The sequence below is a fragment of the Crinia signifera genome, chromosome 2 (genome assembly GCF_055691185.1).
Source record: "Crinia signifera chromosome 2, ASM5569118v1, whole genome shotgun sequence".
NCBI classification, from domain to species: domain Eukaryota; kingdom Metazoa; phylum Chordata; class Amphibia; order Anura; family Myobatrachidae; genus Crinia; species Crinia signifera.
In genome coordinates this window covers 105590308-105611650 of record NC_139218.1, presented here as the reverse complement: position 1 = coordinate 105611650, position 21343 = coordinate 105590308, and the positions used below count along the sequence as shown (strand labels likewise).

General features: G+C 43.9%; 2 protein-coding genes across 2 annotated transcripts in view; one reads left to right on the top strand and one right to left on the bottom strand.

The window, feature by feature from the left end:
- NME7 (NME/NM23 family member 7) overlaps nt 1-11816 on the bottom strand; it is a 154482-nt gene extending 142666 nt beyond the window's left edge. Inside the window, exon 1 of the mRNA XM_083172687.1 lies at nt 11658-11816. Within this exon, the coding sequence (XP_083028813.1) occupies nt 11658-11660 (3 nt within the window). The 5' untranslated portion in view covers nt 11661-11816. The remainder of the gene's footprint in view (nt 1-11657) is intronic.
- On the top strand, nt 11719-20316 carry BLZF1 (basic leucine zipper nuclear factor 1). Its single transcript, XM_083172686.1, has 7 exons — nt 11719-11860; nt 13143-13201; nt 13624-14054; nt 18202-18401; nt 18486-18614; nt 19268-19478; nt 19745-20316. The coding sequence occupies exons 2-7, from the start codon at nt 13195-13197 to the stop codon at nt 19928-19930; spliced, it is 1164 nt and encodes a 387-aa protein (XP_083028812.1). The 5' UTR covers nt 11719-11860; nt 13143-13194; the 3' UTR covers nt 19931-20316.
- The last annotated feature ends 1027 nt before the right edge of the window (nt 20317-21343 follow it).

Genomic DNA, 21343 nt, shown 5'->3' with positions numbered 1-21343 from the left:
CCCCCACCCCCCTGCTGCGGCGGTGGTGGGTGGGTTGCAGGCAGCAGGGTAAGGCAGTGCAGGCGGGCAGGGGGTCCCTGCGGTGGATGTGAAGTCAGCGGCGGGGTCCCTGCGGCAGATGGGAACTACTAGTTCCCATCTGCCGCAGGGATCCCGACGCTGACTTCACATCCACCGCAAGGACCCAGCGCTGCACAATCCCCACAATGCCCAGGTAACAGTCCGTTAGGGGTGGTTGCGAGAACCTACCTCCGTCCACCGCAGGGACCCCCCCCCCCGTGCCCTGCCCTTATCCCAGCCCCCCAGTAAAGCCCTGTGCCCTCCCCATCCATGGATCGCAGTGTCCAAAGGATGGTAAAACGTGCAGTTACCGATCACCATTGGGTGAATTGATGCCACGTGCACATAGCATCTAGTTACAGTATAGAGAGAGATAGCGGTAGCTTAGGCTGCAACAACCCTTCCCCCTCGAGATGGGGACAAGTTGATTGGATTGAAATACGGACTATGGGTCTGCTGCAGAGTTGCAAGCAAGTCCTGTTTGGGGACAGATCTGGTGTTCTGGCAACTGTGCATCTGGTGTTCTGGCAACTGTGCATGAGTCAGAGCCTGTATGCGCAACTTTGGGCACCTATAGGCGATTCAGGGGTTGTGGATTGAAAGGTCTATTGTCTACGTAATCAGTCAATAGGTTGACAACAAAAAGTCTACAGCAACAGGTCAACATACGTTATTCATGTTTTGCTGGTGTTAATGTTGACATGGACCCACAATTATTGTAGCACGTACCCTCGTATGGCTCGCTTCATTCAATATGCTTCGGGTCTGGCGACTTGCTTGACACACTTTACCGTTCCCAATTGTAGTACAGGTGGACCGTGGATATTAAAATATGGAAAAGTTCCAAAATGTGTTGAACATTGTTGTGTCAACTTATTGTATACTGACCTTTTGTCTGAGTTAACCTATTGCATGTTGACCTTTTGGTGTCGATGTATTGACTTTCTACCTAGACCTTTTAACGCAGGGCTGGGCAACACCGGCCCTCCAGATGTTAATGAACTACACATCCCAGTATGCTTTGCATTAGTTTTGCTATGTGGCCATGCTGAAACTGATGCAAGGCATCCTGCGATGTGTAGTTCACTAACATATGGAGGGCCGGTGTTGCCCAGCCCTGTTTTAACGGCTTCATGATTCAGGCTCAGGCCTATCTCAGTCACATATCCACCTGCAGCTGAATAGGTGTAACCCCAATGTCGCACTTTGGATAAGTGCCGGTGGGCATGTAGAGGTGAGCTTTCGCAGAGATCCAGTTCATTTCAAACAGATTTCCTGCAACACGTATAAGGTTGGTGCAAGTCCATGCAGTTAGTGATGATGGTTATAAGTACTAACAGGATGGATGGTAGCCATTCTGAATATAGACTGATATTCACTATTTTAAAGCAACCGAGATTTTTCCAAAATATGTCTGCTGTGTTCAATTACACAGTCCAGAAGCATACAATACGTTCTACAAAATGACACTGGAAAAGTAACGGTTACATGTATGCAGCCTAATGGAACTGAAGGGTATGCTACACTAGTGTTCATTCTAGCACCCTGCACCTTTCAAAACCTGTGCAGTTCCTCTTTCCGGGCAGGGGTGTCGCTCTCTGTTTTGGTGCTGTTAGCACAGTCTGCTCTGTATCTCAGCTCAGAGATGCAGACCAGACTGTGCTAGAAGCACCACAGCAGATAGTGACACCCCAGGCAGGAAGGGAATTGCACAAATTGTAAAGGTGCAGGGTGCAGGGCACAATATAAACCATGATTAATAGATTCTATAGATTGTAAGCTTGCAGCAGGGCCCTCCCTCATCCATGTATGTCTGTTTTACACTGTTGGTTCTTTCAGTGTTGGCAACATTTGTAAAGTGCATCAGAATCTGCTGCCCTATATAAGAAACTGTAAATAAATAATAAATACTATAATAGGATACTCTTTTAATAGGCAGCAGTGTACTTTTCTTTCAACCATGGACTACTGCTTTAAAGATACAGCATAAAACACAACATAGCAGTAGCTCAGTCTTTAATTTTGCTCATTACCCATTAAATTAATGTCTGGAATTATTTGCATGGTGTTGCGATACAAGTATAATAAAGTTGCTTTTTAGAACATGTGCAATGTTTTACAACTTAGCGAAAAATTATCGTCCCACTTGAAAATGTAGAAGTAATGTTACATGCTGTGTGAGAGAAGAACTGAAAGAGCTACAGTGCCACCTGGCAGTGTTATGGATAAATGCAAAATGTTCTTCTCCACAGAAGTGCCATAACAAACACTACCAAGCCTCCAGCGATGGCAGGAACAGAGGAGCTACGTAAGCTATATGCAGAATGTACTTAATAGAGATACTTCAATCAATAGTCACGCCCTGACGCCTCCTCATATTAGCTACTATCGCTGCTGCTTCTAAGTAGCAGCATAGCTACCCCAACCACATTCATTTATTTACAGTTTCTTATATAGCGCAGCATATTCCGTTGCGCTTTACAATTGGAAACAACAGTGATTAAACAAACAGGGTAGATACAAACCAACATGGAGGTAGGAGGGCCCTGCTCGCAAGCTTACAATCTATAGGGATAATAGGAGGGATACCTAAGGATAGAATTCCATAGCATGGCAGTCCCATCAGATTACTAGATCCTGATGGGATGCAATTAGATATAAATGCTACTGGAGGTTGTGTGGGGGTCCCGAGTATGATAGCTTGCCTGAAGATGTGAGTTTTCAGGGAACGCTTGAAATTTTGGAGGCTAGAGGAGAGTCTTAGTGTGCATGGAAGGGCATTCCATAAGGTGAGTGCTGCCTGACAAAAATCCTGCAAGTGTAAGTGGGAGCGAGTAATGAGTGTGGATGAGAGACGCAGATCTTGTGCAGAGCGGAGAGGTTGGGTGGAGATATATTTTGAGATAAGCAAAAAGATATAAGTTGGTGGAGGTACCAGCAGAGCGGATCAGCAGACATCTGAATGAGGAGACCAGTTAATGAAATATACTGTAGTATGTTAAAATACATTAAACACACTGCAAAGGTGCCCATACACTGAGCCGATACAGGCCGATCTAGACGAATCAGGTCGTGAAATCGTCCCAAATCGGCTCAGTTTGATGCCCTCTCAGGTCCGATGTGCGGTCCCGTGCGCATCAGACCTAAGCCGGTGGTCGGACCTGCTGGCCGTCCGATTATACAACCTGGGACCTCCCTCCCCGTGCGGCGGATGGCTGGCAGCATTGCACCATGGGGCGGCAGCTAGCAGTGGCGGACAGCGGGATCCGTCCCTCCGAGCAGCTGCTGGGAGCTTGTAGCAGCATTTTGCTGGGTGGCAGGGCAGAATGCGGCCGACAAATATTTTGAAATGACTGGCTAGACATTGATTGGCTAAAAGTATTCTCTCTGAGCCGCTGCTCAGATGGACTGCCACTACGAGCGGTACTTGTGTATTATAGCGGCGCCCCCGATGTTGGTCGTGCAATGTTTTTATCGCATCGTATCGTATGCCATACAACCGATGGCATACGATGCAATGCGACGCGATTTTACACGACTATTCGATTAAAAATTGTACAAGCACCCTAATGGGAGATTTTAAGCACCCTAATGGGTGCTTACAATGTAAAATGCACCCCCACGCCACCCCCCACTATAAACGTAAACCCGAAGCGTGGCGAGCGCAGCGAGCCCGCGAGGGGCGGCGGTACGCGTCTTATGACCTTTTCATACCCCCACTATCCGAAGCCCCGCGTGGCGAGCCCCGCGAGGGTATGCATATACCTGTGAAGTTATGCGTGTCCGCTCACCACGCTTTGGGCTCGGTGGCTCGCTGCGCTCGCCACACTATATAAAATCAACTCCACGCCGACGTGGATAGTGGGGGTATGAAAAGGTCGTAGGACGTGTACCGCCGCCGTGCTCGCCACGCTTTGGGTTCACGTTTATAGTGGGGGGTGGCGTGGGGGTGCATTTTACATTGTAAGCACCCATTAGGGTGCTTATACAATTTATAATCACATCCCATCGCATTGTATGCCATATACAATGTAATACAATTTTAAAATTGTATGCCATTGTACAACATCGCGCGATATCGCATACCATCGTATGCCTTATGGTATACGATGCGATGGGCGCTGCTATAATACACAAGTACCCTACGAGCTGCCCGCCACCACCACAAGTTGGCTGCACCCCGCTGCCCGCCACCGCAGCAGCTCCCCCGGAGCATTACATGCAATAAAACGCATGTGACTTATTGCATGTAAAAATTGCACATCAAGTGCCAGATAGCATGTTAGCCTCCCAGGGAGCTGCGGGCAAACTGGTCTGACTTGTCCTTAGGACAAATCAGCCCAGTGTATAAGGGCCTTAAGATAGATACACAAGGTCTTGTTACATCTTGGTCTTGTTACATCGGTTCTAGTTTGAGTCAAGCTCATAGTCCATTCAAGCCTGACTCAAGTTCCTGTTCTACCGATTCCAGATACTTTAAAGTGCACTGTTTAGGTCAGTATTTCAGCATTGATATTCAACCCAGACCTGTGCTAGAAGGACCACAGCAGAGAGCGACAACCCAGGCAGGATAGAGGAACTACACAGGTTTTGACAGATAAAGAATGCTAGAACGAAAACTACACACCTGCTCTACTAGAATGTCCAGGAGACTCACCAATTCTGGTGGGATTCTCTCACTGATGCAATCTTATGTGACTCACACATACAAGTATAATTACCCTTTGATTAATACTTTAACTACTTCTCAGGGACCACATTAAGAATTCAGATAATTAATGTTACAGCATAAACTTATTTTATGGAAGCTGAAACAGATTTTCTAAATCTTATATAAGAAATGGTGATTACAAAATATTCTTGCCGGCTCTTACATTATACAGAATTTTGTCCTCCGCTGCAATAACTGCTTGACTTCCCTAAAGTATTGATAGTCCCATGTCTAGAAGATGCTTTTGTCAAATTGTATTGATTGCATATATGATTAATTAATAATAGGGGCACAATTCCATTTAGTTCCATGTTAAATATTCTATTTTAGTGTTCACTGCAGGCATGTATGGCTAAGACAATTTTGAATCATTTCTCGAATGACCAACAATTTTTCAATTATTTTGACTAATTCTAAAACATACTAGAAATTTTCAATTAATGGCATGAAGATTCCAATTAGAAAATAAAGCCTTCCTGTTATTACCCAGCAATGGTGATAAAGCTGGAGGCATCTGGTATAAGTAGACAACGCCTGCATCCCTGTGTAATGCAGTGCTGCAACATCATTGGCCAGATAAGTAACCCTGAGGTTGAACAGACAGGCCCACCGCTTCTCCATTGCTGAGGCCAAGAAATCTCAGTAGACCAAGAGCCTGGCCTTTGCACTGCCACAAACAGAGGAAACACACCTCCATTTTGAGAAATGGAGACCATTATTACCACCTCTTCCCCCGGCTCCTGTATAATTCCTTACACATAATAGTGTCCAGTATAGATAGAAACTATTCAGGAGATTTAATATGTATTATAAACGGGATGCAGTTAATATCCCGGCGGTCGGGATCCCGGCGTTCAGAATCCCGACGCCGGAATCCCGACCGCCGAAATACCGACATATTCTTCCTCCGTGGGTGTCCACGACACCCCTGGAGGGAGAATAAATTAGTGTGCCGAGCGTAGTGAGGCACCGGGCCCGCTGCGTGGCGAGCGCAGCGAGCCCGCAAGGGGGGGCGATCCACGTCCCCCCCTTGTCGGCATTTCGGCTGTCGGGATTCCGGCGTCGGGATTCTGAACGCCGGGATTCCGGCGTCAGGATTCTGAACGCCGGGATTCCGGCGTCGGGATTCTGAACGCCGGGATTCAGTACTGAATCCTTATAAACTACTTCTTAGAAACTATATGGATGGCACAATTATTTATTAGAAATTATATATATATATATATATATATATATATATATATATATATATATATATATATATATATATATATATATATATATATATATATATATATATATATATATATATATATAGTACTATTATTCAGTATACGGAAGTCAAACCTGTCTAGTTAGATGCCAATGTTAGAGCGATGGGAGCATGGTTGACGGTCACATGGCTAGCATGAGTTTTCCACGTTTTTTTTGGTGCTATTCAGGGCCACTATCATCTAATAAATAACAGTGCCCCGTATCATTTGCGATAAATAATAGTGCCGAGATAATAGTTTTCTTGTGTAGTGTATAAAACAATTATAGCGCATTTCTGCCAAAAAAATCTGATAACATGCCACTTACACTACTTCTGCTCTGTTATAAACTATCCTCCTAACAATAAACCCCTGCAGCAGAGAGATGAAAGAAGATTATGAATATAGTTAGGTAAGCATAAACACTTCCAAATTTTTTATGTGTATTATACAACTCATGGGCAGTATGGATGGTGGGGTGCCGGATGGCGCTCCAACAGGGGGGGATCCGACAGTCAGTATCCAAACATCGGAATCCCGACTGCCGGTGCTCTGACAGGGGGGATCCTTACTCACATGGGCTATTCTTCCGACCCCCCATAGAGGGAGAATATACCCCCCCCCCATAGAGGGCTATTCTCATGACCCCCCATTGAAGGAAAATATAACCTGTGGCGAGCGTAGCGAGCAACTGAGCCTGCAGCGTGTCGAGAGCACCGAGCCCGCAAGCGGCTGCACTTGCCCCCCCTGTCGGAGCACCGGCAGTCAGGATTCCAACGTTGAGATACCCCCTGTCGGAGCGCCATACCACACCCAGAGGGTGTATGGGTTAGCATGATCAACTCAGAGCACTGAAGTTCAATTCCCACCATGGCCCTGTGTGGAGTATGTATATTCTCCCTGTGCGTGCGTGAGTTTTCTCTGGATGCTCCGGTTTCCTCCAACACTCCAAAAATATACTGGTAGGTTAATTGGCTCCTTACAAAACTAACCCTAGTGTGAATAAGTGTGCATGTACATGTGTTGGGGAATATAGATTGTAAGCTCCACTGGCCAAATGGTCTCACTTTTCTAAATCTTATACACCAGAATGGCATTGTCCATTTATGTCATGGACAAGTATAACAGGTAAGTATATATTTATATTTCTTCAATGCTTAAGGTAGTTACAGTAAATAAAAACAATAACAGGCCTTTGTAGTTGTTATTATAACCATTACAGCAACTACAATCAATCAGCTGTTCCCACCATTGGTGCCGCTGCCTAGGTGCTGTGCAGCTCGGCAGGTATGTGTTCCCTGCATGATAAACTGTCCTGTCTCTGCTTGTATTGTTAACTACCTGGCTGTTGCAATGACCAGTGGCGCAGCTGATGGCTGCCTAGGCACTGTGCAGCTTGGCGGGTATGTGTTCCCTGTGTCTATAGTCCCCAGGGTACATCTAGCGTATACCTGAATGTGGTATGTATATCTGTACTGTCACTGTTGTACAGTTACCCAAACGGCTGTTGCACAGCAATCCAAATCAAATTCCTAGTATATGCAAGTAAAGCTGGCCAATAAAGCGGATTCTGATTCTATTGCTTTGAATTGGAGGCAGGATTCATTTTCCCAATGCATGTAAAATGGCCTTCAGAGTTTCTATATCAGGGGTCCTTAAACTATTTGTTCTGGGACCCCATCAGACAATAAAAATAATTACAGGACCCCAACAAGTTACTGCAGTAGGTCATCCATCAGATCACATGTGTAGTAGCATTGTGGAGGCACAAAATGATGTGAGGAGTCTAAAGCCGTGTACACACTGTAGCGTTATGGGCTGAAATTGCTGGCAATATGGTCGTTGGCGACTATATTGCCAGTGATGGGAGTGTGCCCCGGCGATAAATCGCCGGGTGCGCGCTCCCGTTTTCAGCACCATTCTAATTGCTGGTCGCAGGAGCTTGCAGAGGTTTCTTTTCATCAGCGACCATCTCTGGTCGCCGATGAAAAGGAGACATTGATCGATATATCACTCGGCGATCTATTGCCTCGTGTGTACGCAGACAATTCCACCGATTTCTCAGACTCCTTGTATCAATGACTGAGATCAGAAAGGTCATCAGCCTGATGGTCAGCAACATGGAGACGCGACCCCATACTGAGCAGGTCAAAACCCACTTTGGGGTCAGTACCCAGTGTTTGAGAACTGCTGCTTTATATAAATAAAATACAATGACACATGATGACATCACAGGGATCAGCTTTTCTAAATTCAGAAATACATAGCAATCAGTGTTTCCTAGTTCCACAGGAACCCGAGATGTCCTGTAATGGGCCACAGTGCTGCACCAGGGATATTACAGATTAGTCCTGTCAGCCAAATCTAGTAAATGCATTATTCCAAGTTTGAAGTCTTTGAAAATATCCTCCTATTCACATACATTTATGGAGGTGCATTAGTCCCTTTCAACAATGACATATAGGTGGGTAAAAATATCTCAAAAACAAGCAAATTGCTCACAATTGAAAACTTACAGTTCGAATTAGTGGCAAAAATACTGGACAAAATGAATATCCCCCTTATTGTATAATGCCGATGCACTTTAACCTGCTAAACTACCAGCCATGCAATAGTATTTTGTACCAGTAACCAACTTCATACTACAATACAGAATAGTTACTGTTGCTATGACAACTGATACACATCAACAATAGCTGACAAATTATTTCCCAAAGACATGCTTCCTCTTCCATCTTTCAAAACTAAGAAATGCTTGCTTGGCTAACTTACTCCTTTTAGAGTAGAAAACATCACCACATACTTCACATACAGTTGTTGTACAGATGGAGCCGGCCTAGTCTTTGCAGGGTCTGGCGAAGGTATCACCAGCTCCCGCCAGGGGCTCGCGCACCCTGTAGCAATGGAGCTTGCCCCGGGTCCCCCTCGCTGCCCCCCCCCCCGAACCCTGCCAGTCTCCCTGAAGCGGACGGATACTGGGATCCGCGTGCTTCCCAGCCCCTATCGCCGGCGCTCGCCAGAGGAGAGGCTCTGGCGGGCGCCGGCGTTGAATGAGGCCAGCTCCATCTGTATTATATGGTTTTCAAGTCACCATTTTTAAACACCTTTGTGTTTTGAGTATGCTGTACACCAGTGGTGTCAAACTCACAGGCCAACAGCTGTTGTGGAACTACACATCCCAGCATGCCCTGCCACAGATTTTATATAATGAATTCCGAAATCTGTGGCAGGGCATGCTGGGATGTGTAGTTCTATAAAAGCTGGAGGGACATGAGTTTGACATCACTGCTTTACACCATAATAGAACTAGCACCTGTGCAATTTGGGCTTACACATATGTGGCCAAATCACTACAGAGTCTGTCACATAGTGATCAAATAAGCAGCTATATGATGTGCGCTCCCGCACAACACTAATGCCCCCCACCCCCTTCGGTTAAACATGCATTCTGTGAGTCCCTACAAAGCCTCCCAAACAGTTTCATAACCTTCTCTTCCATCTCAGACTTTGTCAAGATATATTCCCCTACTTACCTGCTTTATTTTGTCAATAACCTTGTATTCTCCTCCCTCCTATAAGCATCTCACGATTCTGACTAAAGGTGCGTACACACGGGGCAAAAATCACTGGCAATATGGTCACTGAGTGACCATATTGGCAGCGATTGGAGTGTGCACCAGCGATAAATCACCGGATGCGCGCTCCCGTTTTCAGCCCCCTAATGGTCGCTGGTCGGAGAAGCATGCTCCTCCGACCAGAAACTTTCCCTGGCTCTTTTCCCGGCAGTGTGTCATTTTCATCAGCGACCATCTCTGGTCGCTGATGAAAACAGGACACTGAGCAATATGATTGCCAGCGATCATATTGCTCTGTGTGTACACAGCTTTATTACTGCGTCTGAACCAACTCTACCACAACTTTTGATGAAAGCTCTCCTCACATTTGCCCCACCTGATACATCCTAAACCAACTTTCTCCTCATACTCCATGTGCCCCATCACACCATTGTATCTGTCGAGCAGGGCACTCTATGCCTCCCATCTCCTGCTCTCACCTGTTTTTCTTTATGGAAAGGTTTAGTTTCACAGCGCCACTGCCCCCAGATCGGATCGCATGCGATTTGCATACAATGCGATTTAGCACATCCCCACTATCCACGTCACACATAAAGTGTGGCGAGAGCAGCGAGCCACCGAGCCCGAATCATGGGGAGGGGATGCAAAATACACGTCAAATAATCTGCGGGGCGCGACACGCTTCGAGCTTGTTTTCCACGTCCGGTCATCACTCTTCGGGCTCGGTGGCTCGCTGCGCTCACCACACTTTATAAAATCAACTCCACGCTGACGTGGATAGTGGGGGTATGAACAGGTCAGGAGGACGCGTACCGCGTCTGCTCGACACGCTTCGGGCTGATGTTGATAGTGGGGATGTGCTTAATCGCATCACATGCAAATCGGATTGGATTTGCATACAATGCAATCCGGGTGCAGTGGCGCCGTGAAACTACACAAGTACCCTATTATTTTCTGATCAGGGTTGGACTGGCCCATAGTGCCCCCCTCACCTCCTTAAGTCTGGGTATTGGGCCCAATTCAGAGTTGATTGCTTATGTACAAATTTGCAGATTGAGCAATTATCGATTAACTGTGCATGCGTACGGATCATAGTGCCCAAACAACAACACAAATAGCGTATGGATCATAGCTACAATCGTCCCACAATTTAACATTCAGGAAGTTGGCGTTTGGGGGTTGTATTGTGGCCAAGAGAGGAAAAGAAGAAAAAGAAATCTCTAACTGGGTGTACATACGGTGTGATGACCTGGCCATTGAATCCCAATCAAATCGCACAGAAAGGCAAACACATTTGACTTGGACTATATAGTACAGATCTGTACTACATAGTCTTGTCTGTACAATCTATTTTTCTATTTGATTTCGATGCCGCTGGGCTGCGCATCGGGATCGAATCGGTTCATTTTCGATTGGATTTTGCTTATATAAGCAAAATGGAATAAAAAAATAGATCACATTGAACTGTGTGTACGGAGCATTACTTACATTTGCACAGATTGGGAACATCATACCATGGTGAGTGAATTGTGTATGGATGTGCGACAGATCACCGGATAGCCATATTTTAGCAATTCAGATTTGCACAGGGTGTTTTCACTTTGTCTGGGCAGTGGCTAACTCTGTGGTAGCCAACCCTAGTCCTCGAGAGCTACCAACAGTGCATGTTTTGCAGGTCTCCTCACAGAATCACAAATGAGCTAATTAGCTTCATCTGTGGATCTTTTAAAATGTGTCAGTGATTAATGAGTGCAGCTGTGCAGCAGCTAGGTTGTCTGGAAAATGTGAACAGTTGGTAGCTCTCGAGGGCTAGGGTTGGCTACCACTGGGCTAACTACTCGCAGTCATCTGCAAATTTGCACATTAGCTATCAAGTCTGAATCAGGTCCTATATACAAACTTTACATGGCAGGATTTTAGCTAAATTCCTGCTATACGCCAGCCAATAACAGTGTGTACAATGGGTCGCCTTCTTAACTTCACAGTGATATACATACATATATAATTGTACAAATATATAATACAGACACATGTACACCGCGTGCTACCATCACTCACCATGTTGCGGCGCCCGTTCTGCGCTGTGCTGTCAGTAACCGGCGTCAGATGCAGCCAGCAGCAGCCGTTGACCAACGTTTCCCTAGCAACCGCTACGCACCGAAACAAGCTCACAAACCGCCCACTGTACGCGACGTCGGAAATGACGTCAGAGCAAACAGGAAACAGTTGTTACACCGAAACTAGGTTCTTCCTGTCGACACGTAAGTTGTAAATCTCTCTTAAGTATACTTTACTTATAAATATATACTTATAGTGTCTTCGGACGTGTCCCCCACATACAGCTTCGTCCTGTCCCCACCAGGGATAGGTCACCAGCTTTTGTCCTCACATCCACACCAGTGCTCATGTGTAGTTACATTCCTCCTCGGGGGTGAAGGGCTGTACTCTGGTCACTAACCTCAACTCAATGTCACTCGCCATTAACGAATGGTCACCGCTGTCCCTGCTCGGTGATTTGCTTTAGCCCTCCATAGGCACACTGCACAGACAACCTGCCTGTAGTGAGCCGGCACCGTGCTGTGTGTGGTTTGTAGGCTGAATTCTTGATACTGTCGAGAGTATCAGGCCTGGTATATGTGGTATGCTCCCACCTGTGACTTTGGAGTATATGTACCATGTCTCTGAGATAAACTACCAGCCAGCCAGCTCCTAAACATCCTTTTTCAGGCACACCCTGTAACATTACAGTTAGGAGCTGATTGGCTGCTACTTTTTCTCCATCTTCTTTATACCTCTTTATGGCTTAGAACATAGACCCTATATGTATTTTGGTAACAACAGCGAGTGCCCTGTCTTGACAGATGGATTTCTGTTTGCAAAACAGTGAGTGACAGACATGTAAACAAGTCAGTCATCCATTTATTAGAGACTGCATATTGGTTTTGGTTGTCATTTTGTTCAGTATAATTACACAATAAAAAGTCCTTAATTCTTCTCAGTTGTACCGGAGTGTCTGTGTGTAGGGTGCAATGTGTATTCTCCGGTCAAGTTACAGTAACACATTAGTAGTTTGTGGTTTACTGTCATAGAGGCACAGAGGGCATTACACATCTCTCTTCTCCTCTGCCCTTGGTAAGGATGCAAGGCTATAATCTGTGTATCCCTAGTGCTTTACTCCCATGACATATTAAGGAATACTTTGTGTCATATGTGTAAATGCTCTGCTTTCTCCCTATCAATTACTGCAGGGCTGGGCAACACCGGCCCTCCAGATGTTGATGAACTACACATCCCAGCATGCCTTGCATCAGTTTCAGCATGGCCACATAGCAAAACTAATGCAAAGCATCCTGGGATGTGTAGTTCACTAACATCTGGAGGGCAGGTGTTGCCCAGCCCTGAATTACTTGGTACTCTAGAAGCACAGTTTATGTACATTTGCACATTGCAACATAGTTGGCAATCACTGTGAATATTAATTTGTGCTGCAGTTGTAGCAATGTGTAAAATTGCTAATACTTGTCAATTTTAAATATGTTACAGATCTACATAATACCTGAGCTTCTTATAAGAAATAAGATTGCTTGGAGACACCATGGCAAGTGAGTATGTTTGTATGTTTTGTGTTAGCTTGATTTATGTTCCCCTGTTTTCTTTATAGAAGCCTGCAGGAGACGATTTGTCCCACAGGAATACAGATGCAACTGAGCTCTGCCTTTTACTTACGCCAGGGATGTGGAAGCTTCGGCCCTCCAGCTGTTGATGAACTACACATCCCAGCATGGCCACATAGCAAAATTGTATCAAGGCATGGGATGTGTAGTTCCACAACAGCTGGAGGGCTGAAGGTTCCCGATCCCTAACTTATGCTGAACGTTTTTCCACCATAAGCAAATTACTGCAATTCTTCTTTGTATAATTCAGTTTTTTGTTTTGACACAATGCAAACTTGTAATTTTTAATAATCTCTATGCTTAGGACCCGATAACTTTTTCATAAACTAAATATCTGTGTTTTACTTTAGCAATGACCACTTCTCCGCCTTTGCGTGGTACTGGTGATGGCATGGAAACAGAGGTGCCTTCAAAATCGGTAGAAGTAACACAACAACCATGCAACAAGGTGACTCACAGCCCAAGGAGGAAAGTTACACCAGCGCTGACACAAAGTCCGGGTGTCCTTCAGTTGGGGCAAATGAACATTGAGAAATCAGTTGAAATTGAAGCATTCAGGATCATCGTCCCTAAATCTGCAATAACGCATACAGTTATTGCTAAGCAGGCTAAATCACAGGAGTCTAATGGACACAGTAAAATAGATGTACAAGATTGTGTAAGTGAGCCATGGAAACAACTTTTGGAAATGAAGAGTGCACTGGAAAAATTAAAGAATTCTGAGAAGAGATTGCTGCAAGATAAGGATGGTCTTTGTAACCAACTCAAAGTGCAAACCGAGGTAAGACCAATGAGTTGAGGTTAACAAAAGGATAAAAATATGGGCCATGTTCTTATTTATCATCAAATTCTCGATGATAAATTAACTAAAATGGGAGTACTATTGAAGATGGGATGTTGCACATAGCAGCCAATCAGATTCTATTATCTTTTAGAAGGTGTTAAATAAAAAGTAGAATCTGATTGATTGCTATGGGCAACAACTCATCTACAATAGAACTCTCATGTAAGTAAATGTACCCCTAGGTTTCCATATCTATATTCTATATTAGGATCTCATTTTTAATAGTGTGAAGTAGAATTTTTGTAGGTATGACAAAAGCAGGTCATCATTGTGACTCAGGTGTTCTGGACCAAAACTGTCCCTTTTTTCTCTTCTTGGCAATAACTAATAATAAACCACTCTTCAGGGCACTTATTATTATTGTAAGGTGTTACTTGTGTTTACAGCTCACGTGCATTGTGTTATGCTATTGCTGTAAGGCAGGCATTCCCAACCATGTGAGTCGAGAGAGCAGCGCTGGATTTACAGTGAACAGAATGACCAGTTTAAAGTGAAAAAATACTTTATATAGCAGATTAAAATAAACATTTACATACAATTACACATAATAACATGACACAATAAAATTATGTAATAAAAGAAAGGTCTCACTCTTTGATTGGATCGCAATCTGTAGGGGCCAATGCCCAATTGGATATCAGTCCGAATGGAAAGTGCACTTAACCATTAGTATTTCTGCTGTATTGGGGAAACGGGAATCAAAAGGGTTGTACTGGGGGCAGTCCACCGGTCCTCTCTATTAATACGGATTGGTTGTTAATGCTGCTGGAGGAATCGATGGAGAAATGTCCGTATTATATCCCTCAGGAGTCCCTCTGTCAGTTTGGGGAAGATTTTTATGGCTCAATACCCAATTTGGGCACCTCCTGTTTGTAGTGGAAAGTCACTATTGAGATTTTATGCACTGGAGGAGGATGGGCATAGGTTCTCCAATCTGGACTTGATTTGAAGGGGGGGTAGGACCCTTTAACAGGTGGCTGGGATGGTATTTTGCTCACCTGGAGGTGAACACTGCAGGTAACCCCGGTCACTGGTAAACGGAGATGGCCAATGCCTTGGTGTGGGGACACTGTTCTCATACAGGTGGCGGGAGATGGCGTGGCTCACCTGGAGTTCAGTGTGCTGTGGACGGTCCTGGCATCTACTGTTAAGCTTGTTTTGTATTTCGAGCTGTAAAGACAATGGTACAGCACTTTGAGTCCTGAGCCCCTGCTGACAGTGGAGTCTGTGCTCCTCCCAACCACGTTCCTCAAGGCACACAAACAGTGCAGGTTTTAGTGATAGGCTTGAGCACAGGTGACTTAATTAGTACTTGAGTGATTCTGATTAATCCATCTGTGCTGAAGCCTGGATATCACTAAAACCTGCACTGCTGGTGTGCCTTGAGGACCGTAGTTGGAAATGCCTGATCTAGCCAATATCTCACTGTGTGTACAGCCCTTTAATGTCAGCTCTCTGTATTAATCTGAAAGACTGCAGGTGGTTCAAACACTTTGGATTACTGTCAGTGTTTAGGTATAACTACATGGCAGCAGTTACAACCTTACACTGACTAGGTAATTTATTGGCTGTAGCTGATGTGCTGCACAAGCAATGTGTTTGAGCGTTTTGTCCTGTGACTCTAGATGGGCATATTTATAGGAGGCAGATGTAAGTAAAGGGGTGAGATTTTGGCAGGAGATTCTAACTAGATAGTCAAAATCTCCTAGAAGGTTAGCCAAAATCTCCACGTTTTTCTCCTGCTTAAGGTGCCCATACATGGTGCGACACAGCCGTGCAATGAGATGCGCGCTCCTGTGCACATCCCATCGCACAGCTCAAAAAGTATGTGTTGCACATACTTTTTGTACTATATCTCATCGCATTGCAAAACCTATGCGATATTGTATACAGTAATTGTACCGTGTATGGGCACTTAGTCAATATTGTCTAGTAGACAAAGTTGCTTAGTCAAAATCTCCAGTGCATCTAGCCAAAATCTCTTGTGGATCTCATCAAAATTGACCATTAAGCCCCATACACACTGGCTGACTTCCATGTGAAAGCCGCTCAGTTTTCTCATGTGTGAAGCAGTGCTCACCGCTGCCACATGTGTACGGGGCAGCGGTGAGCACTGCTGCACGCTCCTGCATCATTGCTGACGGCCGCCGCTCATCTGCTGGTATTACCAGTAGATAAGCGACAGAGTGGATGGTTTTCCATAGCCTTCTGCTATGGAAAGCCGTCCACCCCCGGAGAAAATGGCTGGGCAGGTGGCAAAACGCTTAGTGTGTATGCACTGAGCGTTTTTCAGCTCAGCTATTTTCCCCGTCATCATGCACCATACACCATCGCCCAGTGTGTATGGAGCTTTAACCAATATCTCACCATATGTACAGGGTTTAAAAGATTAAAATTTCCTGCACTGTTAATCTTCGATGTATGCTGAGAGTTTCTGCAAATTTAAGGTGGGAAAAAAAAACCTTACCCTCACAGATTTGTCCTCCTACAATCAGCTTCAGTACACCATATGATGCATCTATTTACCCCAAAACGGATACTTGTTTCCTAGCACGGCGCCCAGGTTTTCTACATACGGCACCATAGGGAAATTGCATCGCATGGCGGCGTGCAATGCAATTTTTTTCATGCTATTTTTTATTTTACACCACAATATCGCATCGCAAGTCCCGCAAAATTGCATGCGATTTTATAGGGTGTGCGATGCCATGACATTAGGTATACAATAATATGATTGTATGTCCCAAAAATAGATGTAACGCACCCACCCACTATCCACGCCACCCCGAAGCGTGGTGAGCGCAACGCGTCCTCCTCCTTCATTACCCCACTATCCATGTCGGCGTGGAGTTGATGTTATATAGTGTAACGAACCACCGAGCCCGAAGCGTGGCAAACGGACGCGGATTACTTTACATGAATTCCCCGTCCGCTCGCCACACTATGTACGACCAACTCCACGCCGACGTGGATAGTGGGGTAATGAAAGTCGCGGGGCTTGCTGTGCTCGCCACGCTTCGGGTTGCCGTGGATAGTGGGGGGGGGGGGTGCGTTAAACCTATTTTTTGGGACATACAATCATATGATTGTATACCTAATGTCATGGCATCAAACACCCTTTAAAATGACTTGCGATCGCATGCGATTTAGCGGTAGATGCAATGGCCTTGGGACTTTCAAAGCCGCAGATATTTTTCTGTACCCTTCCCTAGATTTGTGCCCCGAGACAATCCTATCTCGGAGGTGTACAGACAATTGCTTGAACCTCATGCTTGATTTGTGATCTAATATGCACTGTCATGTGTGGCACCTTATATAGACAGGTATGTGCCTTTCCAAATCCTGCTAAATCAACTGAATTTACCACAGGTGGACTCCAATTAAGCTGTAGGAACATCTCAAGGACAATCAACGGAAACAGGATGCACCTGAGCTCAATTTTGTGACAAAGGCTGTGAATACTTAGGTGCATGTGATTGCTTTGTTTTTATTTTTTTATTCATTTGCATATATCCCCCAAAAACTTTTTTCATTTTGTCATTATGGGTATTGTGTGTGTCTGTGTCATTTTGAGGCAAAAATGTATTTATTCCATTTTGGAATAAGGCTGTAACATAACAAAATGTTGAGAAAGTGAAGCGATATGAATACTTTCCAGATGCACTGTAAAAATAACTGAATTTCCCCCCGTGTGCTGATTGTGCCTAAATAGGATTTAAAATAAATATTTTGATAAGAAAAAACCTTTTGACATGGGTATAATAGGTTTGCTTGAAACTATTTCTTGTTGTGTAGGTGTAGCTTTACATTGTGTTTTATATTTATTTTTTGTCTTCTACTTCGCTCACTTATGCACTTAGAACTCCAAATACTATGTTCAAACCTTATTCTGATACTTTATTAAGCCATTGCCTGAGAGCAGCTATTCTATAATTTGACCACTAGGTCGATTTTTCCATTTGAGAATGCAGATACAATTTTTACCTTGCGTTTTATTAAATTACAATATTAACATTTAATAATGCTTATAAGTTGTGTAAGTGCTATGTTTTAATGTCTATTAACAGACTTCCTGCTATTCTAGGTTAATCGGGAGTTAAAAAAGTTGCTGGTAGCATCTGTTGGTGATGATTTACAGTATCATTTTGAACGCACCGCACGAGAAAAGAACCAGCTAATATTAGAGAATGAGGCCCAAGCACGTAATACAGCCCAACTTTCAGAACAGTTAGAGCGCATGTCTATTCAGTGTGATGTGTGGAGAAGCAAGTTCCTTGCCAGCAGGTAGGTTGCCCCATAGATCTACCTCCTCTGCCCACAATGCATGTTATGTTGTTTGACATTTGCATTGCTTTCATTCTGTTTCAGAGTGATGGCAGATGAATTAAACAACATGAGGGCAAATCTGCAACGACAAAACAGAGAAGGCCAAAGCGCACTTCAGGATTTGCTAAGTGAAAGAGAACAGTTTCGTCAAGAAATGGCTGATACACACAGGTAATAATTTATGATTTTGAGAACATGAAAGAAAACTATGTAATTCTGTATGTGCACTACGTAATTTAGGTGATGGCGGCCCATATGAACCGTGAAACCAAAACATGGCATTTTGTTTATGTAAATTTAGTGCCTTGTATAGCTCCAAATCCCAAATGGGTGATTTTCAGACCTCTGCGCATGTGTGCAGTGGCTGCAGTGTGCATGCGTGAACATTTTAAATGATATCACATCCTGCAAGGATGCGATTGCACTATGAATTACAGCACTGGGGGGGGGGGGGAGTGGTTCAGACCATTTCCGGGGTGGCTGCATGACGTCGCGCAAAGCCGCTCCAGATAGAATGTTGACAGCGGTCCACATACCATCGTGGCCAGGCTGTGCAGTCAGGAGTCGATACTAATAGCTGCGATTGTGCCAATTCCGGCAATGCAGTCATAATAAGATTGTGATCCCAACACAGAGTGGACTTTCTCATGCTGGGCGGTCCCAAGCATGCGATGAAAAGTTAGCAACTGATGCTGAATAAGGCCTTAAGTTGGACAGACAGTGACTGGAGAAGTAACATCATTTTTTTTAAATTGCCTAATTAATGCAACTATTTTATACCTTTTCTAGATTGTCGTTCTAATCTCTGTATTGTGTGTTTGCAGAGTGTTAGAAGAGCTTCTGGTCTCCCTGCAATATGGAAGACAGCAAACCTACTATCCCACTTCCCAGCCATACAGCACCACCGAACTGGTGGCAGCAAACCATAAGCTGGCAGTGGCGGTGAAGTCTCACCTTATTGGGTCCGAAAGCCCCAAATGCACCACTCCACATACTGAATATTGCAGCACCCCTGCAGAGAAAATGGCAGAAATGGTAAATAGTCACCAACTATTTTTCTCCACCTGTTGTTACTAGTCTGTATGGTCTGAATTTATGGGTAACTGCAAAAATGCTCACTTTATTGTTCTGAGCATCTATTTCATCTGGATTCAATTAGCCAAAGATCCTGTGCATATTAGGTGTCCCTGATTGAAGAGATATTATTTACATAATAAACAAGGCTGACTCTTCCACCTAAAATGTTATATGATGTGACAGACATGAGTGGAAATCTTAAATTGCGTTGTCTTCTGTTTTAGATACTGAAAGCTCAAGATCTTACAGTCTGTACTGAGAAATTAGCGGATATTTCCTTCTCGGAATCCTCGTCATCTTCATTCCTAGCAGCAAAGAAAAGTATTGGACGGTTTCACCCATACACCAGATACGAGAACATTACCTTCAATTGCTGCAATCGATGCAACGGAGAACTGATAGCCTTATAAGATGGCTTGTATTAAATTGCCCATTTGGGATATCAGTATTTACAGTGGTGTAAGGCTGCACATGTCAAAGAGCAATAATCTTTCCCCTCAGACGATGTTACATGAATTGACAGTATTTGTGTTTCTTTTGGCACCTGACCTCGTGCAATATAAACTTGTCAGGAGGAACATTTTTAGAATTTTTAAGCTTAATACTTTTGGCATCCAAAGTGTGTAAGCTGTAAGCTGGACTATTTAAGAAAGTCTTTCAAGTAAACTAGGTCATTCCCAAAGACAATCTTTATAAAAAAAACCTCCATGGTGCAATACTCTTGATTATTTGATGTAAATCAATACTTTCAGATTGTTAACTTAAATTGACATTTTATTAAAAATGCTACATTTCAGTCTAGTCTCTGATGGATATATGGTAAACATATTTTAATGTTCACTGAACAATATTAAAATATATATAAAAAAAAACATTCTAAAACAGTTATGTGGATGAAACTATTTTACCTATATAAGGGCAAAGGTTCCCATAGTATGGAGAGTATTGCTCTTTTGTATCTTTATTGATGAGAGAGAGATGGTTTGATGGTACAGTAGTTGTCATTGAGCAGTAATGTGCCACAGTTCTTTGTGTCTTCAGTCAGGAGAATTTTCATGAAATTTAGAAGTTAATATTTAAAATCCATAACTATTTTTGTAATAAAACTATGGTCCCCTAGCTTCAAAACAAGACCAACATGAAAGTGCTGCTACAATTAGCAAAGTTATGATTATTTTTTTTAGTTGACATTGCAAACTTAAAATGTAATTTTTTTTGTCATGTTTGCAACCCTCTTGCGTGAACACTGTATCACTGAGGGCTACATTTTTACATATGAAAGGAACTTTGTCATCTATCATTCACCACATTTTATAAAAATCTGATGTGGTTGGGTTGGAAGCTGGATTTTATTTTTTTCAGTGTGTTTTTGTGAGTGCAGTGCCCTGCTTTCAGGGATTTTGTTTTGCCAGTCTGATGAAGGTAAAACAAAATTACCATTAAGCCACAGCTCGCACTGGCTTTTTAGGGCTAATTGGATAGCCCCCTGTGATACAATTACCTGTGGTAAATTACTGCAGGTAATTAGATTCATACCTCCCATAGAAGGTAAACTAAATAAATGTAAACCTAAAAAAGCTTGAGAGTCCTGCTCATGCAACAAGATACTTAGGGTTGGTAGACTCCTGGGTCTATCCAGTTAGTACTGAAGGATGGAAGTATTGATCATTTTGTGTCCCACCTCCCCTTTAGGTAGAAAGAAAACCCTTGATAACTGTCCCATTTTCACAATCACAGCTGCAAACGGGCCGGAATTGAAGGCAGGCTTTTCTGTACTTACCAGCCTTCACACATCCCATGGTTATTCCCAAGTCACTGCCCAT

Bases quoted from the DNA above. Each gene is read 5' to 3' on its own strand.
- BLZF1 (XM_083172686.1), top strand. The intron at 14,055-18,201 runs GTAAGACCAATG...CTGCTATTCTAG, and splicing joins AACTCAAAGTGCAAACCGAG to GTTAATCGGGAGTTAAAAAA. The intron at 18,615-19,267 runs GTAATAATTTAT...GTGTGTTTGCAG, and splicing joins GAAATGGCTGATACACACAG to AGTGTTAGAAGAGCTTCTGG.